Source organism: Lingula anatina, chromosome 6 (assembly GCF_051362555.1).
Source record: "Lingula anatina isolate TDL-2025a chromosome 6, LinAna3.0, whole genome shotgun sequence".
In the NCBI taxonomy this organism is placed as follows: domain Eukaryota; kingdom Metazoa; phylum Brachiopoda; class Lingulata; order Lingulida; family Lingulidae; genus Lingula; species Lingula anatina.
In genome coordinates, this window is record NC_141772.1 from 4,675,235 (window position 1) to 4,701,407 (window position 26,173).

General features: G+C 35.5%; 1 protein-coding gene across 5 annotated transcripts in view; it reads right to left on the minus strand.

The window, feature by feature from the left end:
• LOC106177684 (microphthalmia-associated transcription factor) overlaps window positions 1-21,233 on the minus strand; it is a 28,166-nt gene extending 6,933 nt beyond the window's left edge. Inside the window, exons 1-3 of one of the 5 annotated variants that reach the window (XM_024077305.2) lie at window positions 21,030-21,233; window positions 6,891-7,092; window positions 506-733 (exon numbers count right to left, since the gene is read on the minus strand). In XM_024077305.2, the coding sequence (XP_023933073.1) occupies window positions 506-733; window positions 6,891-7,092; window positions 21,030-21,154 (555 nt within the window). In that variant the 5' untranslated portion in view covers window positions 21,155-21,233. Of the gene's footprint in view, window positions 1-505; window positions 734-2,873; window positions 3,328-6,890; window positions 7,093-9,494; window positions 9,976-12,606; window positions 12,627-21,029 lie in introns of those variants that run through there. The other 4 variants (XM_024077307.2, XM_024077304.2, XM_087015627.1 and 1 more) reach the window with 4 other exon arrangements.
• Window positions 21,234-26,173: the final 4,940 nt, after the last annotated feature.

Genomic DNA, 26,173 nt, shown 5'->3' on the forward strand with positions numbered 1-26,173 from the left:
ATCAAAGAAGTTGAAGGGAATTTCGAAAGAATAATTAATTCAACTTACTGGCTAGAACTGCCAATTAAAGATAGTTTGTGCTGTTATTTATTTACAATAGCAACTTTTGAGTGCTGCAAGCTCTTAAATGCCTTAATTGACAATAAAGATAAATATCTCAATCTCATCTTTATGTTTCTCATCACTCTCCTTGTGAGCAAAGTGACATCAAATCAGATATCTTATGATAATCAGCGTTCAAATCTCTTGGATTAACACCAGTTATATATGGCAACTACTCTACCTCAAATATAATACAATATCTATTTATTTGATGAATGCTTTTTCTTTTTCATACTGAACTGACCATTTTACAGACTTTCATTTTCTTTTGAGTACTTGCACAGCTTTCAAAGATTGACAAATAACTCAATAATATTATGACAACTGTCTCAACTTTTAAATGAGTACAACTAAGAACAAATGATGCAAAAAGAGAAGAGTTTCTTCTGAAATAATTTCTCACCTCTGAGACACTGGTACAAGTGCTGCTGACACCTACTGACAAGGGGCTGTCAGGAGCCACTGGCATGCTGCTACTGTGGAGTTGGTGCCCCGTGTCGTAATGGTGGGTCATCGCAGGCATGGAGTGCGTGCCCAGGTCGTCCTTGGAGTGTGTGATGTAGCTCTGAATTTGGCGCTTTTGCGTCTGCTGCACATAGTATCTTGTGGGGTTCTCTAGTCTGGTTTTGACCTGCAATTAAAACAGAAATGGTTCATTTCATTTCCTCAAATTTCTTGTGAAGAATCAGCTTGGTATCTCTGAGACAATGATCCCAAACGCTGCTCCATTCTGCTGAAATAGAAAGACTCTAGTGAAAATAATACTGATAAAAACTTCATGTAAGTCACATGAATGATTTTTCTCCCAAAAACCAATTAAGGTGAAACAGCAATGAAAACATCACAATATAACTGTGAAGTTTTTTGTCAAAAAGCTCTCAAGGGAAAAAAGTCCACAACTAGTTCAACTTATTTGTGAAGTACTTTGATAAAAGGAAAGCAACAAGAAACCATCATTGTGGGTCTTGCTGTTATCTATGTCCAGCTTTGAATGACCGTTGAGTTGATATTGACCGAAGAGTATATTTGGGCTATGGGAAAGGAAGTGGGGGTCATCTCTGTCCTCACATGCCAGCCTTTCAAGCTCAAACAAGGACACTTAAATTATAAATTTTAAAAAAATCCAATCAGTTACAATTATTTTCAGTGACAATCTGAACTCAAATTTCTGCAAAAAAAAATCAATTTCACTTCAACAAAAACTTTTGAAGGGCATTCTCATTAATTTTTGAAAAAAAAAAGAGCGCTTAATTTTAAACACTAACCTTTTAACAATGGCTAGTCAACCTTATTACCCTATATTAAAGTCCTTGCTCTGGTTCAATCCAACTGACAAATTGCTCCTAATAAGGGTCTTTCACCCAACCTAGCATGTCATGACGGGTAAACAAAAATAACATTTGCCGAATCCCAAATTTACTTTAATCAAACCTGATGTGGATTTCTTCATAAAGAAAGTTCAGCATGGATTGCGATGTTATGCTGTCAACAAGTTTTCATTTGTTTTTTACCCAGAAATGATTGGCATCTTTGCATGACAATGAACAGCCTAGCTTTGCACAAACACGACCTACTCATACGTACAGATTGTTTTTGTTATGTTCATACATTCACCGATAATATATACTTATCAATGAATATATCTAATTATGGGAAAATTTATCTGATAACTATTGTTTCTGGTCCTAATGTTTCGTGTTGGATTTGAAAAACTGATGATAAAACTTTCCTGATTGGAAGATCAGACCTTTTACACAGGATCATGAATCTGATGAGAAAACTGATCTGATTGGACAACAGTGAATGTTTAGAGTTCTATCATATCTACTGGTATCTAGGATATTAATATCAACAAATTTTACAGTAAATGGCCACTTTAAAAATATTTTGGAAAATATCACATGGCATGACCTTAAAAGTATTTAAAATTAATGGACCATTGAAATACTTTAATATGAATACAATACACACTTAAAGACAAACCTACACATATTTTTGAAACTCTAGAATTTAATTCTAGAAAAGTTTTACACGATAAAAAGCTATGGTTTCTGCTGGAAATAACTATATGGGATATACAAAAAAGAAAATTCATTTTTGTAACATTTTGTGACAAAGGGTTGCCTTTTTTCTGTCTTCCTATTGTGTTTCCGGGCAAATATGACTTGATACCACAAATATAGCAGTCAGCATTAGATTCTGCATGAACAGTGGGAGAGTGCAAAGTCGAACTCTCTCTCAAGGTGAAAGCTCCTACAGAAGGGAAAACAATATGAACGCCTGTGAGGCCCTGGGATTTCATTAATATTGGTTACAAATACCAGGACACTTCAAAATATATATATCACTACTGCCATCTTGATTTTAATTCTTTGTAAGTGGGAATTTTTGAAGATCATTTTTCTCTTTTTTTCTCTCTCTTTTTTTCCTTTTTTTCTACAAAATTTACTTTGTAAATCACTTTTTGAAGCCAAGCCAAAAGACAAAGTTTTATCCTCTTTTTCAGGACGCAGAGAGTTTAATTTCAGTATTACATCTTTACTTCAACAATATTAAACAGAAAATCCATTTCCAATCATTTTTTCCTGAAATCATTTTTTTCATCACCTAATTGGTTTACTTTTACTTAAAATAATAAAATAAAATCATCTTCTCTAACCTTGAGGAAATATTCTACAACCTCATTCCACACTTATTGAAACAAATACAACATCCTTCATAACTGGACACCCGTTCATATGAAACCTGTTCAAACATAACTTTTTTCTTACCTCATAATTATAACCATAGTACAAATAATCTCTGGGGTCTGCATACGGCGTGCAATATGTCTGCCTACAACTGTAATACTCAGCTCCGTATTCTGCACTCACAGGCATGCTGTTGTTGTGTTGGATGTTATTGACAGAAAGTTACAAACAAATATCACAAAATCTTGTACCACTTCAAAGGGGCCCGAATGATAAATACACCATGGGAAGTCTGTAACCAATGTCACAAGGCCAGCTGCTCTGCTTTCTCTGAACAAGACCTGATATAGTGTCCACTTCCCTCTCTCACTAAGCCCTGACTGCCTGACTTCTAAAAGTGTGGCCAGCCTCACTTCTTATATCTCAGTATGCCCATTCAACCATTTTATGCAAATTTTGAGGCAGGCTAACAATATGTTTCTGCGCCATGGATGGTTGCTCACGGTTCAAGAATAGAGCTAGTTGGAGTAGTCAGTCCAGCAAATGGTTGTGGTCAGGGAGAGACTTCCATAATTATGTCAAAGTTGTGTAACAGGAACCATTCATTAAGGACCTGAGGCCAGGAAGAGTTTATTGTATACCTGGTCACTTAATTCTGGGGATGAACTGCCGTTCAGAGTTCATTAAAGTTATTTAGTCCCTTTTCTCACCTACTCCTTCTTCCTCTGTGTGTCCTTTCCTTGTCATTTTGTTTTCCCCCCTTTTATTTTACTTTAGAGACATTCTTGTATTAACAATGACTTAATGAAATTCCACAAAGTCTAAAATCAATTTATTATCCAGCATGTAAAATACATTTATCTTATTTACTGATTTAAAGATTTTTTGCCTGATCATTATCAAATATCTGCTAACCATCTTTTTGTCTCTGTAACAATATAATTCATCAAATTAAACAATTTTGTACTAAAAAAAGGACCCAATCGCGAAATAAATTTCTTCCCATCACTTTCAACAAATAAATCTTTTTCATTGAATAACACTTTTGCTGCCAATTTCCAGTTACACGGTGCAACAAGCTGGCTTCGACTCAGAGGGTGGGAAAGTCTGTCAGCCAGAAGATGGGGACCCAGATAACTAATATCCACCATGTTATTTTACAAGACAGGCTTATTGAAGGTTTCCTGTGATGTATGGTAGGCTCACTGCTGCAAGCAATGTTATGCAAGTTCTCAAGGTTTGCTTGCGTTGATTTATTTGGTTTCAGGTTTGATAAGTCCAGTTGCAGGGGTTACTAATGGGAAGTGGACATGACATGGTTTTGAACTGTGGAATTTCATGTGTCATAACTTTCTGTCTTTTTTACTCATGTATTTATTTTTTTTTAATTTCAAATTAAATTTTAATTGTAAAATTACTTATTTCAAATATAATATATGTCATTAAGCACCCCATAATTCTTATCCCCCAAATTCTTCTTTATTATTTCTGATCCAAGTATTTTTTCCTAGCCCCCTTCCCCTCACCATCTCTCCCCACCCAATATTAGTAAAAATACTTAAGTACCAGTATCAGTGAGCAACAAACTATCAGAAAATTCTGAAAATATGCAAGTTCTAATACTGTAAACCCACAATCCACTGATTTTGGTCCAACAGAAAAAGATTTTATCTGTAAACAGTTTGCAATATCAAACTGATAATCTTTTTTATCTAAATTGTTCAAATTTGTAGAACCAGACCAAAATTATAATCTTTAAAAGGCCTGCTTACACCTTTCGTGCCATTATCAAGAGTTATCATGCATCTTCTTTATGTCTTAATTTAATCAATCCCGGCCTGCCTCACTTCTGACTTAGATACTCTAAAGCCCTAGTTAAACAAAGGTTTGAAATATGATAAATGTTTTTTTTTTCTATTTTCTCTATTTCCTTTTCTTTTTGTCCAAATATTTTATCACAATTATTATGAAAGATTATCACTCTCAATTTTAAATTGGCAAGCCATATTTTTGTTTTTGTTTTTTCAAAACAATTACATCAAGTCTAAACCTGCTTTAACATCATCTGTAAACAATTTTTTTTCTCTCCCTACTGATCTTTTGCCATTTTTTTCTGATCAACTGCCAAAGCTAACTTAGCAGGGGAAACTGGTGCAACAACGCACTACGACTGCGACAAAGAGGATGTTTTCTTTTTCTGTCCCTTGTACGATTGTGACACCAGCATCGCTGTGCCTTGAGCGCCAAAATAAGATATAATTTACATTTGACAGAATCAGACAGCAAACTTTTATCAGATTAACGAGCAAACAATGCAAAACTGAAAAATATGTTGAAAACCCAGACTGTAAACAATGCATAACCTCCAGCAAAACAAAAGTAAAAGTTTAAAATTAAAAGATACACAATCCTATGTATCATTTTCTTTTACTAAGAATTACTTTCCCTTTCCTTTTTCCTTTTTCTAAAATATATCCAAAAGAGAAAGGTTCATTTGGCTCCAAATATCTTTACGTCAAAGCCGACAACAATAGTGGAAAAGCCTAACCACTATGATTACTTTTGCTGCCCAAGGGTTTGGTTTGGGGGCAAAAACTATAGCTGTAATCAAGACTGTTACTTCCTTAATGTCTGTTAACTGGGATACCAATATTTCAACATACTGCTATTATCAATATTTTTATTTATATCTATTTATCTTATAATACTGTTTTCCAATCTACTATTTATTTATTTACATATTTCATTTTTGTCAAAGCTCTTGGGTACACTGATTGTTAAAGGAACAGTGGCCAACATTTTGGCCTAAAATATCCCATGGATTTGACATTTAGATTGTGTGCTGGATGTTTTTTCCTTGATGCCCAAAGGACACTTTACATTTTCCTTTACTAGAAGTCAAAGCAACATACCATAATACATTTCACTTAAAATTTTTAGAATTTCGATTGGTTCCAGTTAATTTTATTGCCACAATGAGCCTATGAGCATTACTCTGATTTTATGAAGTTATTATTATTATTATTTTTTATCCCAACTAGGACATTTTCTGAAGAAGATATAGCCTATACTATTGCTTGTGAAAACAATGAACAAATTTTAATAACCAATTTTTAAATGTTATTCAACCATTTTCAAGTAAAAGAAAGGAGCAGGCAAAAAAAAAAAAAAATTACTAATTTTTTTTCAAAAAATAAAGAACCACAAAATACAATACCTGAACCTAAATATAACCATGCTCTTAATGTCTACACTCCTCATCATTAAACCCATCACCCCCTAATCTTCATCCTTAAGGCTGTGCTAGTAATGAGCCCTTTAAGTTAACCGAGGAAGTAGCACACGGCTGTTGTTTTAACTCTCTAGGCAAGTTGCACTTGGACACTTCATATATTGTATAACACTAACTGTCAAACAACATTTCTACACACCATATCTATGGGAAATCTTTAAAGGTAATAAGTGTGAATTAATTACTCCAAAAATTCTTAATTTTTATTACTTATTTAAAGATATTCCTAGGTCCATAAATCCGATTCTGAAAACATGTTAAGGGTTTAAAGTTTAAACCTTCTGAGAAAATGTGTTATGTGCAAAAGAAAAGTGCATAAGTTGTATAAGAGATAGTGGACAGTAACACAAATCTTAAGCTTTCATCATTTGGTTTTTTGCCTGTTCAAATATGTACAAACTGATGTGCTGGACATGCTTGTGCATTTTCAGATGGAATCTAATTTGTATGCAAGCTAGTACACATGTACTTCACACGTTTGTGCATATGCAGAGCAGAATTCCACATTTATGCTTGTTCAAATCTTTCCTTTTATGGATTTTGATAATATTTATATCCATGGATCATTCATCAATAAGCCGAAATTGCTTTTCACATTAAAACTGTTTGCCAGGTACCAAAACTTTCCACATTAGCACAATAATGCATTGGACTTCACACATCCAATCCATAAAACAAGTTTTATTTATCATTACAAAACAATAACGAATCACTTCATAACATACTTCGCACTACTTATCAATTCTGAAAAATTTACTAAAAACCGATGTTTTTTTTTTTCAAGGTACCACCTGTTTGATTTTTACCTGCAAAACCTGTGGAGGGACCTCTGTGGTTGTGCTACCAGAGTCAGGCATGTTAATGGCGGACGACTGCTCGGACCTTGACGGCAACGACTGTGAATATTGCAGCTCCTTGCGATCGAGATCTTGAAGTTGTTGCTTCATGATTAGCTGCTTCATGTTGGCTCGTGTGCTGACGTGGGCATTTTTAACCTCTGTCGGTGGACTGAAATGAGAAAGAAAGTGAACATCACTAGAAAAGTGCATCTTTCAGAAAAGTGTTAAGAACTTGAAGTACATTCATTAAGGCAATAAGGGGTAGTCTGAACAGCCTAAGTTCTTTTTGTTTGTTTTTCCTTGCTTTTTTCCCTTTTTTTCTTTTTTTTTTTTTTTTTTTTTTGGGGGGGGGGGGGTTAGAAAAACCTGTAAATAGCCATTTTCCTGAAGTCTTATGAATGTTTAACAACCTTTCTTTATCTCACTGCCTACATTTGCCTTTGTTTCAATCAAGCATTGTTATTAAAATATCCCAAATTTTTTATTTCAGGTTTTTGACTTACATTTTGAGCAAACTCTGGTTTTTGTGGGGTTGGGTGGGTGAGTGGGTACTAGAGGAGAAATGATGTACCTTGCTTTCCTCATGAATATCCCAAACTGTGATTTAACACTATTCAATTAAATCATCTGTGCAAAATGTGGTGCAGGTGGTAAAAGGGGCAGAAAGAACAAATCTACCAACTGTTGATTCCTAATTCCCCGATTCCTGCCTGTTGCTACCTGAATGAACCAAAACAGGTGGGAATACTTGGTCACAGTCTGCTGCCATCAGCTGGCATTTCATACAACAAACACCAAACTTTTATCTCTTTTCCTTCTTGTTCCTATATTTCCATATCAGCACCATATTGTCACACTAACACATAATGTTCCACTCTGTCTCTACAGACTTGTTTACTATTTATTTTTCTGTTGGTTTCAAAATTAACAAATACACCTCATTGACCGACAATTATTACCTAGCTGTATTTTCACCTTCTTTCTGTGCTACCAAACCAAAAGCAAAGATAAATAATAAGAAGATCCTGTGTCAAATGAAACTGTGCTATTGCTATTGCTATGTACTATTGTTTAAGTTCGTCTTTGTTAATAATGGATAAAACAGAAACCCTCTACTTTTCTTCTTATTTTAAGTTTTATTGGAAAGCAAACAAAGGTTTCTTTTTCATTCAGTATCATCAAAAACAATGAATAGCATGATAATACTGAGTTGCACCAAATTGAGAATGGTAGTGTTTACAGGCTTAATTTGGACTAATCTTTGTCTCTTTAAGAGATATGACTACATTTCGAACAGACAAACACTCTGAGCTTGAAGTACTTTCCACATCACACACCAAACTTTCTTCAGGGGTTTAAACCCAACATGTTATAAATGTACAGTAAAATGTACTAAAAAATAGTCAAGTTTTTGTCCCTGTTATTAAACCTTCTATCATGCGCTGATGAGTAAATCTTGTTTTTTACAAAACACTCCTTTTTGGAGGCCTACCTGTATTTTATGCAAATTGATATCAAAATTGACCTGTGCAATGCTACATGGGGAGCAAAGTCCACATTGTGAAAGGGGATGTGAAGAAAAAAGTTGGTCACAATGAGAAGAAATTATAGTTGTAGGTATGACACATCAGATATGTAAACAGCTGTACCAGATCAGAAAAAAATCGACACTTAATGTTAAATTAAAATATTCTTTTGCAATAAAATATGAAAAGGCAACACACATTCCATATGCTCTCTCCAAATAGGGCATTTCAAGCATGTATTTCAAATATAGTTCTTGTAAATATATCTTATTGTCCTTTATACCTTTATCAGGATTCTAACAATTTTAAGCATTACAACAGTAACATTCAACTTTTAGGACATATAAATGCCACTACTACTGTTGTTAACAAACTCAGCAAGTTTGTAATTTTTTTAAATTGATACACAGCAAGACATTTCAGATGAGAACAGTGTCCAATAAGAGTATTCAATGAAAAATAATTTAAAATTTATCACTTTTACTCCATATTAAGTCAATTCAAGTAAAACCTGATATCTGCAGGGAGGAAATTAAGTTGCAGATTAAATGCATGAAAAGGAAGCAGATATTGCATTAAACTTCCTTCACAGGTTTAAACAATGACACTACAAAATTACTATCACAAATCCCAGACACTTCCTCCAAGTGGACGGTGTTAGTTTCTGGGATTGTTGAGCCATTCAATATCCTTTTTGGTATTCCAATTTCAACCACTTCAACAGTGATCCGTGATGGGGACAAAAAAAAAAAAAAAAAAAAGATGACACAAACCAAGTTACATATAACTTGCTCTTCATCATATCCTCATCAGAAGCATGATCATTAAAACAATTCGGTCCAATTATAAACTGGTTCAGATAAAGCAACTCACAACCCTTTATAAAAATTCAGCCAAAACCCTAACCACAAAGCAAACCACACAGAGAAACCATGTTTCTTTTACTAACAAACAGCTGATAAAAGTCTAATCTAATCAAGAAAAGAATTAAATTAATTAATCTTTTGGCCTTAGTACTATATACGTTTGCGGTTTTGTGCACTACCTGTATCCTTCTTGCAACAAATACTGTCTCCCACATTCAGCATAGCACCTGGCATTGTAATAACGACTGTAATATTCACTGTAACTATAGCCGTAATGTTCACACGGCCCCTGCTGATAGTGACAGTAGTCAATCATTCTCACTGAGTTGGGCTGCCTGCAGCTTTCAAAAATTGTTGCAAATGCCTTGATTTTAGTTTGTTAAGCTGCAGAATAATGTTTCTGTCCTGATAACTTTTTGTAAGTTATTTCCACAACTATTTTCACTCAAGAGATACTTCTCAACTATTCTTCTGTCTTGTGTTTGTTAGTTACTGGCACCAGTGCTCTCTCTCCACCATGAAATCACCAAATTTTTTCCTTATGATTTGTTGCATTTCTAAGATCCAAGTAAAATGCCTTTGTTCTCCAGAAAACTTGCAGTCAATATGACAAAAATGCAAGGACAATACTAAAGCTCTTTCTCTTTGAGTATTGTGACCATGCCGTAGGAGGAAGTGTGTTTTATTGGAAGCAGAGTTTATATTGTAATTTTGACCCCTGGAAGGACGCCCACTTCTTGCCGAAAGAGGTGATGTCATCGTTGTACCTTCACTTTTGCCAAGCACCTAAATCACCTCCATCCGTTAAAAATGCAGTTGAAAGTTATACCACATGTTAGAATGAAAACATTTAGGCACACTTAAAGCCATACTAATTTGTTTTTCATTTTAAGACATATTTTTGATCATTTTTAAAGGACTTTATCAAGTTTCTCTTTTAGAACATTATTTTCATTTGATTGACACATCCTGTTGACCTAGTTTTCCATATATGTCAACCCCCATTTAACAACCAATAAGGCAGCCCAATCAAAACATATGAACCTCCCCTACATCACCATATTTGGGTCATTGATACCATATTTGGAATCCAGCGTGCTGATGGATAAAAGATCAAATCAAGCAATTCTTTGGAGTTGTATGAACTTTTTGCACATGTATTTTTCTTAAATAGTATTCTCTAAGAGTCAGTGCACAATGCAAGGCTGAATCAATAAAGATAAGGGTAAGTTTTGCTCTCTGACAGAGATGTATAAATTTAGATGTTCACGACAGCGACAGTTGCTCCGCTGACTAACACTGACCCAGTGTAACTGAGCAGTTTGCTAGAAAGAAAAGTGAGAACTCCAAGCGATTGCCTGCTAAGCACTAAGAACTATGAACCTGCTTTCCCTTTCTTTTCTTTTCAAATACACTTATTAAAAACCTTCATACAAGGCCTAGAAAAAACTCTATTGTGCAAACACTATGAACCTGTTTTTGTTTTTTTTTTTCTTTCAGTTTAGCTTATTAAAAAGTTTCATAGCAGCATTAATAAAAAAACCCAAAAATTAAAAAAAAAAAAGCAAAAAAGAGAAAAATTGTTCCATTTATCATCTGAGCAATTTTACAGGGGCACCTGCAATATCCAAGGTCATTAGTACTTTTAATTGGCAAACAATGCTTTTGTGGCCAAAATTTCACTGAACCCTTCCAGGGAGCTTCTGAACCTGGGCATTACAATATCAAATGAGCATGCCTACATGACTTTCTGTTGAATTCAATGTTCCACTCTGGCAAACAATTCTGCCCATGCAAACTCACTGCTATGGCTGCACAGCCCTCACCTTGCGGCAACGTTGCGAAAACGTGCAGCTGCCACAAAGGCCAGACTGCGAGATTGAACGACAATGCAATCAAATGTACTGAAGTTGTTTCATGCAATTTGCAAATGGTCCACTGCACAATTTAAGGACAAATATGTCGATTCATGAAAAGAAATTACCCAGAAAAATACGTATTGCCAGTGCTTGATTCCGATAAAAATGCAGTCACTTATTCATAAACAAAGTTCTTTTCATATCTCAAAACCCAGTAAGCCCACCCACCCCTAAAATTTTTGTAACAAAAAAAATTTAAAGACTTTAAGGGTTTAAATTACATTAACTTCTATCAAAACGAAACCAAATATGAAAATAGCAGAGTCATCACTTTCGTAGCAAAAACCCCCTCCCACACAAGTTTTTTATGCCTACTGACACATTCTGAGTTCACTTAGGCAAAACCACAGTAATGTTTAAAACAACAGACACGGGCTACCACCAATTTGACCAAAGTCTTCTTGATTACACTTCTGATAAGTCATGCTTAGGAGCATAACTTGAAACATCCCTTAGATGTAGCCATGTCAGGCTCCATTTACGTAACAAGATTAGAAATTACCAGAGGTAGAAGAGGTTGGCAGATGCCACTGGGCTTTAGACGAAATTCTGTGTTGGTTAAGCACACAATTAGGACCTGCAGCTAGTTTTCTTTGTTGTTCATCATTTCATCCATTTTTTTTCACAATTGTAATTGCAATATTCAGCAGACAGAAATAATTAAGGGATTGGACTCTCATGAGTTTTTTCAAGATGAATGTGTCAAAATGGTAGTAAAAGTCAGAATACGATTGACTCTAATTAAAAACAAGGACAAGCGAAGCAGTTCAGTGATGGACTACTTCAAACAAAAGCAAATGATGCCACAAAAAAGAACTACATCTTAACCAAATAGCCATACGGTAATAAAATGATAAAAGAAAGAGAGGCATTACCCTTTCCCCCCCAAGGCTAACACAATAAATGCTAAATTTCAAAGAACTTTTTTTACAATTAATAGAAGGTGATTTTGTCTGTAATCCTTCAAGTCCCGACAAACTTTTTTTATCAAAGGTTGTATTTTTCTAACCTTTCATGGCCATATAACTGTACCGAATGCTTATATATCATAAATTTGTCCTTATCATCAGATTTACAAATTGCTTTACAAATACAATGGTAATCCTTCTCTGACTGACAAGTATTGCCATTTTTTTCTTTTTAGATGCAATTGAAGTTCTACAAATTATGTGGTTGACATTATAAAAGGCAAGCTACTCAAAAGGAAATTGCTAGGAAAAGAAATCTCCCAAAGAAATATCAAGTTAAAAATGAATTTTTGTTGTTGTTGTTTTAGAAAAAAACTAAACTTGATAAACTAAGAGTGATCTATTCTTTGTGTTTAATCTGTACTTTTCTATTGAAGAAAAAAAATTCATTTTTATATACTTACTTCATTCCGTACTTTTGAACCATTTTCCGGAAATTAAGATCTCACAGGCAAATACATAAATATCTATACTGCGAAAATGCGTCCCCTACGTGAACTTTTCTGCTACAGCTATATTCTGAATCATCACATCAAATTCTCCAGATTTGTAATTTCCAATGTCAATCCTTTCAGCATGTTATTAATTCTAGATTAAATATTTCGGCACAGTCATGGAGAATAGCATCCAGGGCCTCCAAAGTATGCTATTATTTTCCCAGCAAAGTTTATATATATATTGCATGGCTCAAAAATCTGCAATGAGTAATTATGCTGGTAGATGAATTAGTCATCTATAAATTCAGAAAAAAATTGACCTGTTGAAAAAAAATACACTTTGTAGAGAGATGGGACTCCAATCAGGGCATAAATTCAATTCAAACTATTTCACAGACAGACTCGTGCTTATTTGGATGTGGTATTTTCAGGGCAAGTGACAGGGAGTGGGGCACACAGATTGTGTTCCTGTCTCAACTGGCACAATCTGGGGCTTAAGAGCTCCACACTACTGCAGTCTTGATTTCTTAAGCTCCTGTGCAATAGATGTTATCCAACCTTGCTTCAATTTAAAAAATAACCATATACTCCTTACTGCGTCAGGCATGCACACATACTTTTCAACAGATTTTGTTTTCTTTTTAAAAAGAAATAAAAATTCTCTCTTGCTAAAAGTTTTAGTTTATAATATAAACAAGTAGACAAGTTTCTTACAACTATATGGGTGGCGAGGCCATACTAGTAGCACTGATGAAAATATTCAACAGTAAATTATCAGTACATGCCTTTTATCTTCTATAAATAACTATGCACGATGCAGTTAATTGACTGATATGGTACAGATGGTTTATAATAATATATAACTTATGTGAATTCATTCTCACATGATGATCCCATGTGTCCCCATCTGTCATGGGACACACTACACCAACACCCATTGATCATCTACTATAAAACCAATCAAAATTCTGAACCTTTAATTAATAAAATCTATAAACAGATTACCTGTCATTATAAGAAGAAGAAGACAGTAATGTGCTCTTGCACTGCATGCACCCTTGGTGTACGTGCTTCCGCTCGTGCCCTTGCGATGTACAAGCAGGGCAATCATTATGCACATGCACCAAGCGCCTTGTGCTCAGATCGTAATACGTGAGTATCATACTAGGATAAGAGTCTGCACCCGTCCCTACACTCCCCTGGTCTGGTCCGTCCAGCTGTTGGAGAGATGGGTAATAAGTGTACCCTCCGCCTGGACTTTGTCGGCACAAATACGTCTGACAATACAAACATTGGCACCCACTCACAGAAGAAGCCTCCATTGATATATTAGCTAATGAAATCTTTTATCACTTGGGATCAAACCCATACGCCACTATTCTGTCTCCTTATCTTCATCCAATATTGTGCTTGTAAGCTGCCATTGTGCCATCCAACTGTTATCCTTGTATTGAATGATAAGCAATGACACACAACACTCTATATATATGTAACTGTTTTGTCAATTAAGGCCAGCTTCATTAAAAATGAATGTGTTCATTTAGCAGGTTTCATGACATATATTTGTTGGAAAAGCTCTCCATGATTTTCTATGCATAGATTAGGTGAAATAAACTATCTACTTTGTACTGTTCTTTCTTAAAATTTAATTCATTATCCTATTCATCATCATTATAATTTCAATATACAATGAGAAACCTTGTTCTTAGGTTCCATTTGTTGAAACAAAAACAATCTTTCACTATTTTATCTTCAACTTACCACTTAACATTATTAATTTTCATACAGTTTTTGAGTTTCACAAGTATGACATAAAATGTAATTTAGGCTTCAGAACTTCTGTGCCTATATATCATTAGTTCAGTCTCAATTTGTGATACAACTGTCTCATTATCTCCTCTAACCCAAGGGAGACAAGCGCACGTGTGAGTGCAGATTAACGGAGGGGTACAGCTTTTGTGAGTGATGGGGACGTCTCCGTTTCACTCTTCATATAGTAAAAGTGCAAAATTCATATTAATCAAAGGCTACTGCCAAAATTTCATTGCCATGGGAAATTGTCTGGTTGTATTTATCACCTCATGACGAGATCTAGTAAAGATTGGCCACAAGGTATCTTGTGAAGGGGGTAATGTCAGGCAAAAGATGACAAGAAAAGGCTGAAATCTGTGATTGATCATGTTGCCAAAACCCTCAAAATTATTCTCTGCAAGCCCAAAACACCCCCCTCTTACCAAAAAAGATTATGTTCTGAATATTGTTAAAATATCATCAAAATGCAAATGACTAACTAAAACACAATCAAGCTAATTGCTTTTTCCATACACATAAATTACCATCTCATTATAACATAGGAAATGTGTTTGGGTGTACGTATCTCACTCCCCCCCCCCCCCAAAAAAAAAAAATCTTGATTCTGAAAAATGCCCTCTTTTATCAGTTCTCTAAACTAATCACTAATCATTATTCTAGACCATTGCCATCAGATAGTATTTTACCTAATATCAAAAATATAAATCTTTGTCTTAATGCCAACTAAAATATTTGATTATTCTGAGCCAATTAATTTGATGAAAAGGAGATGTTTGGCTTCTTACAATAAAAAACTGTTCTACAGCCTTGACCCTGAATGTACAAATTGTTAAAATGTTAGTTTGATTAAATGGAGATTTCAACATTACTGAGTCATAAGATTTACTGGTACTAATTTTCCAAATATAGAGCCCATTTTAAAGATACAGAGCAAGTGTTCTATAGAATGACTCAAGGAGCGATACAGCAAATTTTTTCATGTAAAATATCTAAAAATTTTCTCATATGAGTAAATGTTAAGAAGTTCTTTGATTAAACTTTTCACTTCTGTTTACCATACTCCTACAGTATGCTTTCTTCAAAATTTCCTGCAACATTTTGGTCAACATTTTGCTTCCCGTTTAATCTATAGAGAGTCTGTTTTTTTTTCTTTTGTTTGCTTTATAACTACTGTGACATACTTTCCTCCATTCCAAAATTGTGTTAATAGGTAATTTTAACTATTTGTTCCAAATATATTTTAGTCAGTCAAACAAGTACCATTCATGTGAACAGTTACATACTGTAGATTATCTATGCACCCACAAACAAACACTGCGACAATGACATGCCTGAAGATCACGAATGGCAAGTACAAAATGCTACTTTCTTTTTCAAGCTTTCAAAACAACCTTTTACCACTTTCGTGGAAAACATTTATACTTGAATTACTTTTTTAAATCACCTTTTTGAATTACAACAACTCATGCTATGCATGTGAAAGAACCCATCCCAGTCTAATAGGTGGAGCATTTTGAACGTGAAAGTAGGTAAATTACATCATTTGAAAAGGTTCACAGTAACTCTCTCCCCCACCCCCCCACCCCACCCCCACCCCCCCCACCCCCCCCCCCCAAAAAAAATCTCAGAAGTGAAGTCAGGCTTTGGTAATTTTTCTTCACCTGTATCACTGTGCTGCAAGTGTAATTGCCCATGTAGGAGTTTCTTTCATTTTCAGCCTTGGCTGCCCTGGCATTCCAGAGAAATGAGTCATATGTGACCTACATTTAACCAATAACCAACAGGATGTTCCAAATTTGGTTCACATTAAATTTTTTTAGCTCTTCAGATTTGTTTAAAATAAAGTTTGGGTCAGTATTCCAAAGCAGGAGGAAAAGAAGGATTTTTACAAGAGTTTCATAGAATAGTAATTAACTCTATTTGGTTGAAATGAATTCATAATTTCAGTGCAGTGGTGACAATTAAAGTGCACTTTCTATGTTCTAACAGGCCATGGCATGATTACTACTACAATTTCTAATCAAAAGAAGTCCATGTAATGAACATGCAACCAACACCTTAATTATAATCTATATAGTAATAAGCAGAGCAACATATGGAATTAATAGGTCCCCTATGGGTAGAAATCTAAATCACATATAGTATGCAAATATATCAGTACATAAGCTACTGCAGCCTGGCTTTAAATGTATTTTAGGATGCTTAAAAATTAAAGGACACTTTCAAAACTTGAGTCTCATATTATTTAAAATCCCATAACTGGAGTGATTGAGCTCATTCCTTAATTACTGCCTCAACAGACAATAAAAAATCTTATAAGATTCATAGGTTAAGTAAATATTTACCAGAGGGATAAATTTAACTTTTTTCTTTTTGCGTATCCTGTATGTAACATAACTGGGGTGATTTAGTGCACTGGGGTTTTTCTCTTGTCACCATGACTGGTAGCATTTTACTAACTTAGACCTTATAAAAAACATTGTGGTGTCCCAAGTTTGAATTCATTGTGGTGACTGCATGTATGAGGTTTCTGGTTTATCATCACTCCTGTTTGTTTGTTTGTTTTTTTTTGTGTTTGTTTTCCAGATTGTGCACAAACATAATGGTTTGTTAATGGTTCATCATTTGGTTGATTTACCGTGATTTAACACTTGAAATGTCATTGTTAGGATAAAAACTCTATAATCTACTATCTGACCATTACTATGAGATCATATATGCAAGGACCTAATACCCTAGCTGAAGGGACAGTCTTGGAAATGTAAGATATGCAACATAAAATAAGGTTCAGGCTGAGGTTAATAAAAATTAACCCCTGAAAGCAATCTAGATACAAATCAAGTTTTTGACCCTTATAGACATTCAAAATGCATAATTCATACACATAAAACATCAAATACTAGGTATCACTAATTAAACATACTGGCACACACACACACACACACACACACACACACACACTAATATGAAATCCTAACATATAAACAAAAATTCAACAAGAGGCATAACTGTCTCCCTCTCTCTTCCCTTTCATTGGAGATTAAAGCAATAATAACTCTTTGTTTCGGCCAAAAAATTAATTTTCCTGGAGTAAACAACAATTTTCCCATACTTACCAATGGTTAATGAATCCATTTTTACATTCAAAGTTAGTCCCTGGTTTTTTTCTAAAAAGTTTGGTTTTTTGTTAAAATCTCTTAAGAGATTTTAACAGAGTATAGACATCAATGGAGGTCACGTGGTCTAAAGACAAGTTCAGATATCAGAATAAAAGCTATAACTGCTGTTTTTGTGGTAAAACAGAATATATTATATTTCTATGAGTTATTCACAAGGATTTTATTGTGAAATATAGATCTCATACGAAGAGTTATTATCCCTTTAACCACTTGACTGTACAATTTAAATTACCCTTTTTTGGCAATTGTCTCCCAATTTTTACTTAATAATAAACAATATGGTGTATTCCTACTTACTCCACAATGGTCATTTTTCAATACACTTCCTCTGTTCCATATGGAACATCCCAGGTTTAAAACCCATTGAATCTCCCTTTTCTACCTGTAATTCTATTTCAGATTTGCCTGTTCTCAGATATATGTACAGAAACTATACATTCTGCCTGGTGCACCTACCTTTAGCTACTGGTTCTTTTCAAATACCTATATTCTCACCTGTGTCCACACTACTGAGTGATTTTCTATAGTAACAGCACACGACAGGACAGGACAGCTGGTACACACATATAATAACAAGTCTGGGTTCAAATAAGTAAACAGTGACAAAATATAATTATTGTTGTGACACCTGCACATCTTCAGTCACTCTATTGTATTCTATTGTTATTACTGTATTTAATTATTGTTATTATTATTTGTTTAAATAGATGGTGTCAGTTGTGTTTTCTCGGCATGTATTCAAATTGACAACTTTCTTTCAACAGTATTGTTTTTTCTTTGTGACTAGTGGCTCATATTATAAGGGTTATTTCATCAATATTTCTACCTATTCATTGCTTTTATCAATTTTCCCTATATAAATTTCTATATACTTACATTATTTTCTATTACAATTTTGCATTACAAGACTTTTTGGAACATATAGTTATTATTTTATCACATGCAATATATTAACTTATCACCAATGCCTATTAAAAAAGCAAATAACGCAAACAACAATAAGTTTTATCTTGCTTCAGTTCAAAAGTTTACACCCAGACAAACAAACACATCCATTATCAGCCTCGCTGTATGGGTATATGTTATAAGGGTGATGAACCCTCACAGGAGATTACAGGACAGTAGTCTGTACCATTTATTATCTTATCTAATCCAAGTTATCTGGATTCAAGCCAATGATGCCCATGTCAACAAAGAGCAAATCAAATGCCCTGGATAACTCTGATAAAGAGAGGCTCCAACATACTTAATAATACAATTTATTGCTTGTTATTTCATTTCAATATCTAGGACAATAACAAGTAGAAGGGTTCAACTGAAGTGTTAGATTTATTGTTTGTTACATAAGTATTTGTATTTAATAACATATATCTCAGATAAGAACATTGCAGCTTGAATGTTTTTAATTCACTAATCCGTTATCATATTTAATGCTCCTACAATGAAATGCTAACGTTTTCAACTAGACTGCTATAAGAATATTTTAACTTTAAGAATACATTTGTCTAATTGTCAAAAGTGTATATTCAGTGTACAACTGAAAGTATTCCACGATTCGTCATTTGTTGGTTATGTACCTTTTTATTTGACTTCTGAATTTCTCTTTTTCTAATATGGCTCCTTTGTAGTATCACAGCAGAATGAAATTTTACTCATGGCCATATTTTCCCCCTTTGTTATAAATCTCCAGTTAATGCCAAATGTTGGACATATATACCTACACCTGCACACATATATATATATATATATATATATATATATATATATATATATATATATATATATATATATATATATATTATAGGGGGCATTTTAGGCTATTGGCCAGGCATGATGAGAAAAAAACTTGATTTTCTAGTTTTGTTATGTTCTGTTTTTGTTCCAACTTGCTACGCCAATTTTCTGGAAGGCAGCCAGCATTTTACAGTTGGAGAATGCATAATTTCTATTAGAATTTCCGAATTTAGAGATAATTTTGCACCGGAGCTAGAAAATCTGGGGTATTATCTCAGACATGTACGCAGCAGTGGAAAAGACAGTTATTTATTTCCCCAATATCACACCCCTTCACCTTCATGGCACAGAGCTTAGACCAAAACTTGACTCAGAATGGACTCCAGCCAAATGGACAGTTCATTCACCCACTGCCCCCTCCCTCCCCCCCTCCACCTAATACCCTGTATCTATGTCTAGACTCTGGAATTACTTTGTGGACAGTGGAGGTAATATTTCATGATCTCTCACATGCTGTACCCCCTAGAGGAGGATACATTGCTTAGCCATACTTTGACATTTTGACACCCTCAGTTTTCTTATATATAATCCCTTAGTGAACTACTGCAATGCAGGCTACAAGCTATTATTCAATTTCTACAAATCACGGACCAGATCATGATACAGAAACATCCTGTAACTTATAAACTGCCTCTTTGACAATAAGTCTTTCGTCACTTTATCAGTAGTTATATTACAACAGAATGCAAAAAATCCAAACCAGAAATGTATTTCTTATCAACTGTCCTGCATTAAACATTATAAACAACTCACCATCTATTACTCTTCACATGCATCTTAGAATGAACCATCCTCTTCAGACCCCAGTATATATTTGCTTTTACTGTCTTAAATTAACCTAGACCAGAAACATATAGGCACCAGTGCCATGTAGAGCTGCTAAATGTATAGTTAGAGCATTGGTTTAACAGTAACCAAAGATAGAAGTGGAAGGGGGGAGTTTCCCCCTGATAACGATGTTATTAATTAGGTTAGGGGGAGGGGCAACGCATTCGTGTTGCACCGTGGTACCATAACCTTAGCACACATTAACGAGCTGACTTTAAACAAGCAAGATAAAGGTGTAGTTACAGCTACTGTATTAACAAATAACCGGCCAGTGTTTTTCCATTATTTACAAAGTATGAGATAACGATACATGGTCCAGCGTGAGCGTCCACATGGGTCCAGTTGGCCACACGTGCGCCTGAACGAGACCTGGAGGTCTTTGAACTAGGTGCGCCTAACGCAAATACACCAGGTCAACGTTTACCCATGTTGTCAGTAACTGTTAACTGTATTAAGGTTCACTATAATATCAATGTTATCACCTTATTACGACAACCACGGCTTTGACGCCCCCCTTCAAGGACTGTTGACGCTGGCTCCGTCTCAGCCTCTGCGTAAAAACTTTTCCAACCATTTTCACAGAACTTGTCACCACAAACTGGAAAAGGTGCTTCTCCTAGACTCGCTTTTCTTTATAAAGCCTTAGATAAGTTGACCCAAAGACTTAGCCATCTTACCTAACACGACCCATTGGGTCGAAAACGACACCATTTTGTAAGAACTCGGAAGTAGGTCAGAGCTCTCGATACGAAATCAACAAAAATCTTGTCGACATACCTGGATACGACGGGGACAGAACTTTTCAGCTCATAGAAACTACCGGTAAGGAAATCGTCTTTCTCTTGATCCATCAGGCTGCTGAAGTCAATACCAGAATCGTACTCAAGACTGGGCTCATTCATTTTGAGGGTTTTCGGTCGTCAAAATCGCACCACTTTTCAGTGCAATATGGCTGGTAAATCGAATGAGTTTTGGGGACTCCCCCATTCAATGACGTCATTATACAGGTGTCTTTATTTCTATTGGTTGATCTTGTCACGTGATACCCATTCACAGTTTTCATTGGTTATTTATTGATGATACCATCGCTAAAAATAGAAATCTTACACGCAGAGGGATATCCACTTCTACTTGAAATAATACACACACGTACGTATGTAAACAACTCATATTTTCACGATGTCAACTTCAAAAGATTGTTCTAACTAATTTGATATTATGTGTAGATCTATAACCAAAAGATAAAACCTTGATCATACTCGCAAAGTACCAGTAAGATGTTGGAAAAAAACCCGGTGATATATAAGAAGTGAATGACTCACAATCTAAAAAAAAGCCCTTTCTTACATAGGTCAGGTGATGTAGTCCGCGCGTAAGTCACGAAATACAGGTAACAATTTTCGATATTGATCTGTGTGTACAGGGCGACCCAAATGTACAGGTGGCGTGAGAAAAAATTACGACTAGAGCCACTCTTGTGTTTTGTTCATAAACTTTTTACCGAATAAGATTTTTGAACACAGTCTTTAATAAGGTCTTTTAAAAAATCATGAAAAATAATATAGTGAGGGCCACTGTATTTTGCTGATGCACCTAATATAAATTTTTAAAAAATTCGCCTAGACAAGCTTTGATAAACTACAAACCCCGCCTAAAATCTCGTTCGAACGAAAAAAAAATCACGATGCAACTCCACAAAAGTATGTGATAAAGAAATGCCTTTAATATAGTATCTAGCTGAAGAAACGTTCCACAGGGCGCACGCTGTTCGGTCTGTTGAGTACATATAAATGATTGTTTCTTTTATTACGTTGACTGTAACAGTACCCCCAAGGTTAAGCTATTTTCACAAAAACATGTTTTCTCACATTATATTGCACACAGCGTTGTGTAATGATACGGGATGCTCTGTTTAGCTTGGAACCCGCGTTACCCGACTGATACACATAGGCTATATATCTATAATGTATTGGTAACAAGGACGACAGAGCCAAGGGCCCAACAGATTATACTTATACTGCAGAGAACATGTACCTGTAGAGGGTAAAGGCTTGTCCTACGGGACGTAATGAGGTGTGAAAACACTGCAAGAAAATTGTGAGGAAACTGAGGGCTTCGGAAATTTGTACATTTCCACTTCATCTATTTATTTATCTATTTATTTATTTATTTATTCACCATGCAAACATGTTTCTGTAATCCCGTTATTTCTTTGTGAAATCACATTCCTAAGAGGCGTGTGGATATTCTTTTGAGACACAAACTAGCCCTTTTCCACTTCCAGCAGCGTGCAATAACGGACGAAACAATCACTTTTGGTGATAAAAATGGATGTTCTTCCCCCTAATGATGTACCACCTGAACTCGACACAATAATTATTACAATCGATCTTATCAATGATATGATGGATTTAGATTAAAAAAAAAACCTGAATGTAAAATTTCAGGAAACATAATAAAATGCAGTGCGCTTTTTATACCTGCGTTGGGAATCAAAAGGCAATGAAAAACATGTTTGGGACAGAGAGCAGGATGCGGGCTGGAGAGAAGCGGACAATCTTGGCCAGGCTGGACGCACTTCCCCAAAATTGGTCTTAAGAATCCCCCCCCCCCCCCCCCCCCAAGAAAAAACATATTACCGGGTATATCCATATCTCAATTCGGACGTCATATTCGGTTAATCCAACGTTTGGATCAAATAAAAATAGTATTCTCAAGTTTCTTTCTTCACGAAAACACCTAATTGGCCTTCGGCAATCATAGTGCTGTACATCTCCTTAAACGTGCCCATTTGCAAATATAATAATAATAATAATAATAATAATAATAAAAACAACAAAAGGCACACAGATCCTCCCCCCTCCTCCAAGTGTTGCATGTACATTTTTCTCGCTTTTTGCAAACCTTGACTTTTGTCCATTATGCAACAAGAATGGGGCAGGGCAGTCAGATGCGCAACAGATGCCCCCTATTAAAAGTGGGCCATCCTCCTTTCATACATAGAAATAAATACAGAAATGTCGGAGTGATAGTAGACACAGGAAGAGTGTCAGAAAAAATAAGTGATTGGTGCAGTCTTGTAATCGGTATGTGTACGTAAACTGCTACAGACAAGGTCAAAATATGGGGCTCGAAATCTAGATATGATTACGTCTATCAATATCGCAGAAAGGATGCTGTCATGGTTATATGTGTGTAATAATTATATAATAAGTGTCCACTGTGTATTAATCTCCACTTCCATCAGTCCTCCTTATATAAATTAATGTATACTTATTTCATAATTGTTATTCCAGTCTTGATAATGTTATTTTTAAATATTCTGTAAGGTCATGGTAATTGTCATTTCTTTAGAAAAAAAAACATTTGTATCGAAAATAAATAAATAAATAAGGAAGGCGCCATCATAGATACATCATAGTATATTTATTCGATTGTTTTAATCCACTGCAACAGAATATTTGGGTACCGTATTCTGCATTTCCTGGCATGAAGGAGCGTTTAACTAAGTAAAAAGTTTTTTTATACCAGTATATGAAATTGTATAGGGTCTACTATTGCCTTTTCGTAGTAGAAAACCAGTAATGTAGAAACATTTTGTGCTCCATCATTTATCATCGTTTTTTATGGATCGTCTTCGACGAATCAGTAAATTCTGCTGTGAGCAATCTAAATATAGTAATGTTGATGGCGCAACATGAACAACACACGACTCCGTACTTTCCTTCTAAAATCTCTAGATCAGTTATTATGAAACAAGTTGCGTCACCATACTAGCAAGAGGAATGACCTACAGAAAAATCAATGTTTGTTTATGTTGTGTCTGTGTGTTTCATGTTAATAAAGCTTATAACTTAATTGCTTTGACAGACTCATACACTTCTTTGACCAACTGCTAATGATTTGGGAGTTGCGCAACGGCAAGTATCTGTAGTTGTTGCAATAACAAAGGTTAACGAGGAGAGAACGAAAGGTTTCCGAAAAAGATATTCAGAGCCGAAGATTAGATACAGAAAGTGTTATTCGACAATATTTCTTAAGTGTTAGGGGTCTGTATCGAGAAATAAAAACTTAGGTTGGCGTTGAAAGTGAGAGAAGCAAGAGAGAGGAGGCGGGGGAGGGAAGGGATAAAGAAAGGATGAATGAGCCAAGAGGAAAGGATGGAAGCGCCGTGCGCAAGTCAGTTTTAGAATACACGGTTTATATTGTTGTATTAACTGTACGCGTTATTGCGCATTCTAAGAATTTATTTATTTATTTGTTTATTTATTTATTTTTGATGATCGATTCTTGTTCCTTTCAGGTGTTAATCTAATTGTTTGCTAATGTGCAAAACAACTGATGTGTTTTCTTATAACGTGTCTTACAAAGTATATAACAACATACCTTTCCGTAATACACAACAACCATTTGTTTTTGTATATGAAACACTGCTCAAGTGGATGCAGAGAAAACATGTTTGCACGCGCGTTTAAGAGATAATCAGATGTTTGATATAAGGGATAGATGTACGCGTATTTGCCATTAATTCAATTATACCTCATTGTTAGGCGTAACGCACTGCAACGCGGCTGATGTTTGTCAGCTCGTCGCTGTGGTTTTATTCCCGTCAGCATATAGTACGGAATGTCATTATACGATGGCAAACGTTTCAATATCCTGAATCTGCTGCACACCTGAAGCTGAAAGTAAAACACTGATGTCTATTTTGGGACCAGGAGCCTAATCCATAGGACCTCAATGCTCTTATCAGAACAGCAGAACACTCTTTCCAAGCCTCTCCTCCTCCCCCCCAAACACACACGTGCGCGCGCGCGCGCTCTCGCAAACACAACCCAATCTTTTATGAAAAATGTATCTCATTGAATCATATATTGAACCTAGGGCTAAGAGTCGAGATAATTATCCCTGCTGCTCCTCCAGGGGCGGATGCTACTCTCACCTCGGATGAAATATGAAATATGACGGTTATACCCATTCAGACTCACTATTTGAGATGGGAGCACGTGTCATAAATTCAATGCAGAGAATATTACCATGGAGGTATAACTGGGATACACTTCCATGGTTTGACTCAAATATAAATGAATCGAAACTGCAGTAAAAAGAATCAACACGGAATTGTCGCTTCCAAGAAGTACACAAACTCTTCCGTTTTAACTTGTAGTAGCCTATATATAGGTTATAATGGGTCTGCTATCAGTTGTGTAATAATTTAGTCTACTTTCAGCAATGTCATCATGGGGGGGGGGGGGGGGGGGAAGATTGGGTTATTATTTGCATATCCTGTCCTCGCTGCCTTCCAACTATCTATATTTTCTATATAGGCCACTATGGTCTGGTCGCTATGACCAAGCGTTAATTGCGAGTCAAAAAGCTCACATTCTCGATATGTGACCTGAAGCTCTTTCAGTTCACGTGCCTCCATCCCCCCCCCCCCACCTCCCTCAAGGGTCACCTTCTAATCCAGTGACAGGCAGTGGTAGTCTACTAGGAACCGTAGTCCGGTCCCCATTACTTTGTCAAGTTGACATTCCATTCGTCCCATATACTAACCCCAATACTCCAACTAATCCTAACCTGTACTTATAGAGAGAGAGAGAGAGAGAGAGAGAGAGAGAGAGAGAGAGAGAGAGAGAGAGAGAGAGAGAGAGAGAGAGAGAGACCGGCCGGGACTTCCATTCCTAGGACTACCATTCCTGTCACACCTACCCTACTATCTGAATATGATCGAGTTTGTTCCTTCATTGGTCATATTCGAGTGCTATCACTACGGTTACTATCACAACCTGGAGAAATACATGCATCACGGTGCAAGCACGGCTGTGGCAGTTCAAGGGCATTCCATATTGTTCTCCTCTCTAAAATACACTTTCCTCCATTTCATGCCTTTTGCTACTTCTTTCCTTACCACTTCAGCT